This window comes from Colobus angolensis, unplaced genomic scaffold (assembly GCF_000951035.1).
Source record: "Colobus angolensis palliatus isolate OR3802 unplaced genomic scaffold, Cang.pa_1.0 Scaffold270, whole genome shotgun sequence".
NCBI lineage: Eukaryota > Metazoa > Chordata > Mammalia > Primates > Cercopithecidae > Colobus > Colobus angolensis.
In genome coordinates, this window is record NW_012115933.1 from 1,893,058 (window position 1) to 1,902,699 (window position 9,642).

Here is a 9,642-nt window from a genome sequence, read left to right on the forward strand (position 1 = left end):
ATGAAAAAACAAATACCCAGAATCAACCCCAAATCTATTGGACCAGAGTCTCCAGTGGTGAAGACTAATGTGCCTGATTTTAAAAAGTTCTACAGGTGTATTTTATGACTAAAAATCACTTGCTTCTACTTACCCCTTTAACTAAAACAAAATTCTTGAGAATATCTATAATTGCATTTAAAAATTTTTTTCTGAGACAGAGTCTTACTCTGTTGCTCAGGCTGGAGTGCAGTGGCGCAGTCTCAGCTCACTGCAACCTCTGCCTCCTGGGTTCAAGCAATTCTTGTGCTTCAGTCTCCCAAGTAACTGGGATTACAGGCGCGTGCCACCATGCCTGGATAATTTTTGTATTTTTAGTAGAGACGGGGTTTCACGATATTGGCCAGGCTGGTCTTGAACTCCTGACCTCAAGTGATCCACCCACCTTGGCCTCCCAAAGTGCTAAGATCACAGACATGAGCCACTGTGCCCGGGCTACAGTTGCATTTTTTAAAGTAAGTAACAAACAAACAAAAAAAAGAGTAGGCACTCATAATAATTTGTGCTGCTTCCCTCTGTTAATATAAATAATTAAGAATTGATAGTATGTCTTAAAAACTATTAATTTTTACCACACACATTAGCATCCTTAGTTAATAGCTCCATCTACTGGATACATCTAGCAAAAACATCTTTCTGCAATTTTAGAACGAATTTTGCTTAAAAAAAAAACAAACTGAAGTAACATTAAAATCTCAAACACCAGGCTGGTCTGAAGGTAGTCAGTTATCTTAATTGACTGTTCACAGTCAGTTACCTTGACTATTCACAGTCAGTTACAAATTGAATTCTTGTTCTACTCTTTCCCCACTTCTTAATAGGGCACTTGATTAGTCTTTAAAAAAAAAATCAAAGAGTAGTACCTTTGGTGGTTATATTTTTGGCAATGGACACTTTAGTGAACCTAGAAAAAGGCAACTTTCAGAAGTTTCTAAAAGTAGCTATACCTCATTTTATACTTTTGGCAGATGGACACTTTAGTGAACCCAGATAAAAGCAACTTTCCAACTTTCTAAAAGTAGCTATACCTCATTTTTACACAGTAAAATGCACTACAGTTCATGTTTAAATGATTACAGTTGATGTAATCATTTAAAATGCCCATTAAAATGTCTCAAGGTGACAAACAAGCACACATGGTAAGCTCCTTTCCCTTCTACAAAGGCAATGAAATGGCAATTTTAAAAGTACAAAAGAAATTCAATTCATAAAGGCTCTCAAGATGAGAAGAGGGATTATGCTAGCAAATGGCTGATTTTGAAGAATTTCTGAAAGACTAAAAGCTGAGACAATCATGCTGACATATGGGCTATACCTCAGAGCATGCAAAGGAGGAATCTGAGACAGAAGTGGAAACTTTTATGCTATATAATAGAACCTTGCTCCTTTCCCTCCCAAGGAGCAGCAAATGGTAAGAAGGTAGAAACAAGTGATTTTAGAAACACTTACCTAAGAGAAGTTTTGAATGAATGAAGCAGATAAAAAAACAGAAGAAAACGGGCTCTTTCAAACTGAGCCCATCAAATGATAGCAGGATGAATAAAACAAAACAAAACGAAAAACACAAATGCCAGTTATATATACCCTTACGGGGTCCTAGAAACTCCAAGTATAAATAACAAATCCTAAAGGTTTCCAGATGAGTCAAAACAGGTCATCTACAAAATCAGAACATCAGACTTCTTACATAACATATAAATACTACTTTCTTTTACTTATTTGTTACTCACATGAAAAAGCTTTTCTGTCTTTGGAAAAACTGCAACAACATCATAGAGCCGGGCCCTTGAAGAAGTTGCTCTCTAGGAATACAAAAAATGTTATCATACAATAACAAAATCTGTACAGATGAAATTCTGTCTAGTGACTGACTCACACTTGTATTTCAATCACGGAACACTTCTAATATACTACTGATATTTCTGCTTTGCTGTGTATGTTGGCAGAAAAGACCTAAGCACATGACAATTTAGATACGTATATCCATCTCACTAATCATTCTCCTCCTTCCTTCCTACATTGGTTATACTTTAACCACGTACCAAACATTGTGTTTGAAATGTAAAAATCAAATTAGGCTAGGCATGATGGCTTATGCCTGTAAACCCAGCACTTTAGGAGGCTGACGTGGGAGGATTGCTTGAGCTCGGGAGTTTGAGACTAGCCTGGGAAACATTGTGAGAACCCATCACTACAAAAAAATTACAAAATTAGCTGGGTGTGGTGGTAGGCACTTATATCCTAGACACTTGAGGGGCCTGAGGCAGAAGGGTCATGTGAGTCCCATAGGTTAAGACTGCAGTGAGTCACATTCATGCCACTGCATTCAAGCCTGGACAACAAAGTGAGACTCTGTCTCAAAAAAAAAAAAGGAGAAGAAAGAAAATCTCATTTCAAACCTAAATTGTGTGAGTCTGTATATGAAAAGACTAGAAAAAAAATATATTTCTACACAAACATACAATCTCTGAATTATGGAATAAAGTGTCGTATTTCTTCTCTGCTTGTTGGGCATCTTCTAAAATTTTGCAATCTCTTATTTTGTAAAAAGTATAATAAAAGTTAGGAGGGTATAAGAGAAGCAGCTGGTGCTGTGCTTGAGCAGGTAAGAGGGCCTGCTAGGCAGACCTGTGCTGAGATAGGGCAGGGTCCAGGTCTCAGAAATAGCCAGGATCTAGGATTTGCTCTCCTTCACCTGCCCACTCCCACTTGTGAAGGATACAAAAAGGAACCACCAAGATGTTCCTGGTAACAAGAGTAAATGAAAGTCTTTACATCTATCAAAAGTCAGCTCCATTTATGTCTACCTGGGCCTAAGGAACCAGAATGCTGCCTTGCAGGTGTATAAGACACCAAAAGTTGGTTTTTCACAATTTCTTTAGCAACAGTAACTGTTATAAAGGGGGTCTTTCCTTAATTACTTCTATTCTATGATGGAGATGTCTATCCCAGCTAAAGATAAAACAGTTCACCTTCTCAGGGAATCTCACTTTCTCTCTCCCCTGATAGCAGGCATACCCAAACCTCTCTCATTTAAGAAACAAAATCTCTTTATGTAGCAGATTCTTATCCACCAACCACCCTATGCCTCCCATTCTCCTATGGAGTCAAATTTCTTAAGCAAAGTCAGCAGCAGAGTCTGTATTTTCTCACATCTCTATCATATCCATTGAAATGTTTTTTGCTAAGGCAGCCAAGGACTGTCATATCAATAAATCTGACAGACTTTTTTTTTTTTTTTTGCCTTTCTGCTTGACTACACAGTGACCCTGCTGACCTTTCATTCTTCCTTTTCTGTTTTCCCTTTGCTTGTTGTCTTTCTACTTCTAGGGTAGTCCCTTCTCAGTCTCCAATTCTAGCTCATCCTCTTTTATACCATTAAATAGTGAAGTTCCTTAGGACTCTGTACTAAACTTCTTCTTCCCACATGCACGTTGGCCAGGAAGTCTCATGCATTCCCATGATTTCAATTACTCACTGCAGGTGAACACTTCCAAAGCACCATCTTTAATTGGGATCACTCTTCTGAAGGCCACATCTTTTTTTTCTTTTTTTGAAATGAAGTCTGGCTCTGCTGCCCAGGTTAGAGTGCACTGGTGTGATCTCACTGCAACTTCTGCCTCTCTGGCTCAAGCGATTCTCCTGCCTCAGACTCTGTAGTAGTGGGGATTACAGATGCCCACCACCACGCCCTGCTAATTTTTGGATTTTTAGTAGAGATGGGGTTTCTCCATGTTGGTCAGGCTGGTCTCAAACTCCCAACCTCAGATGATCTGCCCACCTACGCCTCCCAAAATGTTGGGATTATGGGCGTGAGCCATCGTGCACATCTTTTTTGACAGGCTCTTTTGAAACTCTCACAGTAACTCATCAGGATGCCCCCAAACCTGCTTGTTTGTATGGTCCATCTCAGGAAATGGTACCATTACCTACCTGGCTGCTCAGGCCACTCCCTCAGGCCTAGGGAGTAATCATCCTACATCCAATTAACCAACAAATCCTTTCAATTCTCCCTCCTGGATGCCTCTTAAGTCCCCTCCTTAACTTTCTCTAATCCATTATCTGTAATTCAAACCTCATAATTTCACTCCCTTAGTTAAAACCTTCAAGGGCTTCCAACTGCTCTTGGAATCCTCACCCAAGTTTATATCTCTAACCTCATCCCATGTAACCGGCTCGCTAGGCTTAGCCCTATTGTTTGGTTTCACTTCCCAGAAAATACCATGTTTTCCTTAGCTTCAGGACCCATGCATAATCCATCCTATCTGGGAACACCAGCTCCCTGCTTGTCACCTATATAACATTTACTGAGTCTTCCATCTCCCAGCTTGAATATCAACTTACTCAGGTTACATACTCCCGGAGCATCCTTTATTTACTACTTCCTTACCTTGGAACATTCCTTACATTTGTAATTATTATTTGTTCAGTGCTTGTCTTGCCAAGTAAACTCTAAGCTTTATAAGTTCAAGGATTGTGCTCATATTATTCATGGCAATACCCCCCAGCACCTACCTCAAGTCTGGTGCACATGAGTTCAGAATAACAGTTGCCAAGGGATTCTTTAATTGTGGTATCACTACATATGTGCCATGAGTAATAGAACAGACATGTTATACTGTGTGAATTCTGAGGACAAGGAGAGCAGGCAGGTGTCATGGTTTAGGGGGGCAAGGGAAAATGTAAAAGGGGGAAGACAAAGTGCAACATTGTTCAACATTAATCAATACAAATTACAAGGCCAAAAGGAGAGAAGAAAATTAATTAACTTACCAAAACATTGCAGTGAGATGGATCCGAGACAATAATTGTCAATCTAGTTAAAATTTTAATTGGTCTTGATTTTCCCTATTTAAAAAAAAAAAATGATGTCAAAAAGCACAAAAGACAACGATTGATTTTCCTGTTTACCAGTGGAAAGTTTTCATTAAAAGGTACTGGCTATAAGGGATAGTGAAGATCAGTAAAACCCAGTCCTTGTTCTCTATGAATTTACAATACAGACACAGAAAGGGATGTATGTATCTTAAACTACACAATGAGATAATTTAAAAGTTGTAGAATTTCAGGAAAGAAGATCATCAATGCAGTATTGAACTGATAGTAAAAGAATGTTTCCTGAAGAGCTGAGCCTTGAGGAAAATGTAAGACTGGTATTCAGAGTAAGGTGCAGCTCAAGTTAGAGAATACACACATAATTAGGTATCTTTTAACTGAATACATAGATATTATGCTTCTTAAGCAACAAAACACCTACCTGTACAATCGGCAAAGTTGTGAAGAGTTCAGAAACAGCTATTGGTTTTTCAATTTCCTACAACAAATGATAAATAGTTACCGCAGATTGAATACATCAATAGCACAAGGCATAATGGAAAAATTATGAGGGGTTCTCAGAAAAAAATATGCACTTATTTTTAAAAGAAAGCAAGGTGATTTCTCGTATTCAAAAAGACTTTTTAAAATTATTTTTAAAAAGAAAGCTAAACAGAGAAGCAACTGTAAACATCAGTGAATAGGAAGAATGAAAACTAATTTTTAGACTGAAATAATCTACAGGATACAGTTGTTGGCCTGAAGAGAAATATACATACTTATTAGTAATGTTTAAGAGAGAAATTAGTTAATAAGTCCATGACAATAAAATAAAAAGGACTAAATATTTTAAGTACAGTCCAGCCAATAACAATGCACTTTTTGAACAGTGAAAGTAACTTAATTTCAAATCAACTTTAGGAATTCTGAACACTATATCATAGCATCTCACAAAAATCTTCACTGTTTATATAAACATGCATCAGTTCAACTGTTAACATATAAAAATAGAAAAGGAATAGTGCACAAAGGGGTGCATTTAAGAAATATTCTAATCTGTAGCTTCCAAATTACCAATATAAACAGAATTACAAATACTTATTTAGGAACTTATTAACTTCAGAAATATTACTTTACCTGTTTCTTTTCCTTAAAGTCAACGATATGATTGATAGCAACAACTGAATAGCCAACTGAAAAAGAAAAATTGAATACTTTCGTTAAATATAACAACCTCTCCCTGTAACACAGGTCCATCCTGACTCTAGAGGTCAAGAGTAGGAGGCCATTTAAGGAGTGGTTATGCATGTGAACTCTAGTGTCAGTCTGCCTGATTTAAAGTCTACGCACTACCACTTACAAGTTACTTAATGTGAAGTTTCAGGTTCTTCATCTGTCAAATAGTGAAAATAACAACACTTACTTCATACACCTGTCATGAAATTTAAATGAAATAATACACACGAGGTGTTTGAGAACAGTGCCTGGCACATAGGTCTTTGTTTAACCATTATGAATTATTATTAAAATGATACTAAAGATTCTTAACTTTGTGCTTCTCCTTTTCAACTGTCATTCTCTTTCATGTCCCTGTATTCATTTTCAACCCATCAAATTCCTACTTTATCACTGTCACTTTTATCCTCATTCTTTTGCTTTTTGTCCTTCTACTTCCTTCAGAGACTCCTTTCCTAGGGAGAAATGGAGTGATGACTCCCTCACACCACTGCCGCCCACTTCCCATTTGAAGCTGCACAACATCAACAGACTGGGAGCTCCTTGAGGTCAAGGGCTTGCTTTATTATCCTCATCAGTTAGCACTGTTATGGACATTTGGGCTACCAAAAAAAAAAAAAATCTAAATCATGATTCTCATCTTTAATTTTTAAAAATACCAATGGGGATGAAAGGATATTAATATTAAAATACATATCAATGCCAAACTCTCAACAGTTTGTCCAACTTCCTTCTTCCCTTCCTCCCTCAAGTATTTACTGAGTATCCATTACTTGACAAGCCCTAAACTGGTGTTGAGCATACAGTATATATAATACAATCCTTCTCCACAAGAAATTTACAGCCCAGTCTGTTGAAGAACTAAGGCAAATAAGGCAATTAAGCAAGTCATTGTATATAAATACATTTTTTTAAAAAAGTAAGTTTTCTATGGAAGTATATAGGACAATGAAACCTGGTACAGGGGTCACAAAAGCCTCCCTGGAGAAAGTCACCCTTAAAAACAAAAAAATCACATGTATGCCTGTACCTTGGGCTTCACCTTGCACCCAGTTAGTCAAATCAACCAGTCACACCTTCTCCCTATTCTTCTTTACCACACTCCCAAATCTGCTCTAAACTTCCTTGTTATACCCATTTGGGATATCCTTTTGGCTACTAAACAATGTCCCTACCATTCTACAGAAATGTCAACTAGGATCTGTTTCTCCACAAAACTTTTTCCTAGACTACTCCTCATCTGGCAGCTTAGGAGTACTTACTTCCCTAATTAGGCTTTAAGGTATTTTAATTTACAGTGTATTTCTGAAGCTTATTATTGGTTTCTTATATCACATCAGAAACTAAGAACAAGGGCTCTGTCTTCCCTATTCTTTGAAAATGTCCACTATTTATTTCTAGACTCATCAAATAGCAGTCCTTTGTCTGACTTGTAAGTTGAGGCAACTTTGTCATATGCTATGAATTCCATTTAATTCATAAAAAAAAAAACCACTAACAATGTACATAATTACCACATCTCTTTCAAGTGTATTTTAAACTGGGGGAAATTCTCTAAAGAAATCATTATAACTTTTCTTTTTTGTATTTTTTTTTAATGTGTTCAGTTTATTCCACAAGCATTAACTGAGTAACTGCCATGCACTAGTGCTTGCAAAGTGAGTATGTTAAGCATAAATAAAAGGATAAGACATGGCAATTCTCTTAAGAAGCTCATGATTTATTTAAAAATGGAATGGCATCGGAAAAGCCTCATTGAGGAGGTAATAATTGCGACGAGCTACACCCAGGAAAATTTATTTTACAGGATCAAAGAATATTAGCACTAAATGGCCCAGATCATCTTGTCTACTTTCCTCTTCGTGCTGATGAGTAAAGTACCACAGAAATAACATTCATTTAGTGGCAGCAGTGGAAAGGCAGTCATTTCGCCAAGAATACTTCATAAAGAGGACAATTCAAAAAATGGTGTGATTCATTTTGCCAAGAAGTGGTTGTCACTTCTAGCACCACCTCTGAACAGTATCAGTAATCAGAACTCACAATGAGCTGAAAACTGTCTCTGAAGAGCAGATGTTACTGCACGAACCTCTTGATTCTTTTTAATATCTCTATCCCCACACTTTACAGTCTAAGGAATACAGAACCCACGACTAACTCCAATAGTTAAAACACGTTCTAGTCTCTCAAGGATTTCGCCTCCCTTCGATTTAGGCCATGCTGTCCTCCTCCTCCACTTCCACTCCGCCGGGTATGTCCTCTGCCCCCACCTACCCTCTCTCTGTCTGGATAATATTGTTCCAACACTCCCACATCCTCCTCCTTATCCGAGCCTCCACGGCGCTTCCTGTCCGTGCCCCTAAATTCTAGCATTTGTTTAGACACTGTCGTGAGAGTCAGGAAGGGCTGATAGTAACTTAGAAGCTTAGAAGATTGTACACTTGGAGTCCAGCTCCGGTTTCTGTCATCTATCAGCTGTAGGCCCCTACGCAAATCCCCCGCCCTCGTTGGGCCTCAGTTCCCTCATTGCAGGAAAGGAGCTGAACCAGGTAACAACCCCCAGAACCGTCGAGTTTCCCGCGCTAGGAATCAGACCAACACCTTGGCAGGCATCAGCCTCCAGGGACATTCCAGGGACATCCCAGAGACTCTGGAAGACCTGACCGAGACCCATCAGGAAACAGTTCCTCCCGAGAGGGGCCCGATGGTCAGGGTGGCATGAGGTTGAGCAGGCGCTGCGGCCCGCGAAGCCGGGGCAACTCACGATGAGCCGCTGTCTCCACAAGTCCGCGGAGAGCCTTCAGGTCAGAACCCGCTCGCACGTCCAAATCTGCAAACACCGCCATGCTGAAGTCCCATGACCGCCCGCGCGCGCCAGTCTGCGCAGCCGCTGAGCCCGCCCCTCAGGCATGCTGGGAGCTGTAGTTAACCTGCGCAGTCCGTCTCTACCTCCAGTTGACTAGGGATTCGGAGAAACTTACTTTGCCTTCAACTACCACCAGAATTTGTGTTGAAATCAACAGCTTCATTTCAGTCCCTCTTTGTCTTCTTCTGAATGACAATGTTTGGTTCCCCCTGGAGGGGTTCCAATTCCCCACTATTCAGTACTCCTGTAAAATAGTGTAGAAATGAATTCGTTCAACATTCACGCACACGGTATCTATTTAGCGCTGCTCATGAATCAAAGAATTCTGCTAATGGGTGAATGCTATTTAAAGAGTCCTAAAGAACACGTTTTCCTTTCCTTTCCCTAAAGTCCATTCCGTTGTTTACAATGGACTTTCCGGGAAGAAGGCATTTATGTATGACGGACTCTAGGACTTCAAAAGAGAACTACCCCAAGACGAGGGTCCTTTTACCCAATCAGAACTGTTGATGTCAAAGACCGCTAATCTCTGTTGCAGTCAACACCTTCAACCACAAGATGGCAGGGTTCGCTCGAGGACGAGCGGTTACAGCCAACATTGATTTAGCCAAAGACACGTTTGAAAAGGGAGGTGCAAAACTGAGATGTTTTACACTTTTCCAGCTGAGAAATGTACAAGGTGACGC

General features: G+C 39.3%; 1 protein-coding gene across 2 annotated transcripts in view; it reads right to left on the reverse strand.

Annotated features, from left to right (window-relative positions):
• The window catches only part of RPP30 (ribonuclease P/MRP 30kDa subunit), a 31,527-nt gene extending 22,562 nt beyond the window's left edge, over positions 1 to 8,965 (reverse strand). For both annotated transcript variants that reach the window (XM_011947853.1, XM_011947854.1), the window contains exons 1-5: positions 8,855 to 8,965; positions 5,992 to 6,047; positions 5,297 to 5,353; positions 4,813 to 4,887; positions 1,770 to 1,841 (exon numbers count right to left, since the gene is read on the reverse strand). In XM_011947853.1, coding sequence (XP_011803243.1) covers positions 1,770 to 1,841; positions 4,813 to 4,887; positions 5,297 to 5,353; positions 5,992 to 6,047; positions 8,855 to 8,936 — 342 coding nt within the window. In that variant the 5' untranslated portion in view covers positions 8,937 to 8,965. The remainder of the gene's footprint in view (positions 1 to 1,769; positions 1,842 to 4,812; positions 4,888 to 5,296; positions 5,354 to 5,991; positions 6,048 to 8,854) is intronic.
• Between the last annotated feature and the right edge of the window lie 677 nt (positions 8,966 to 9,642).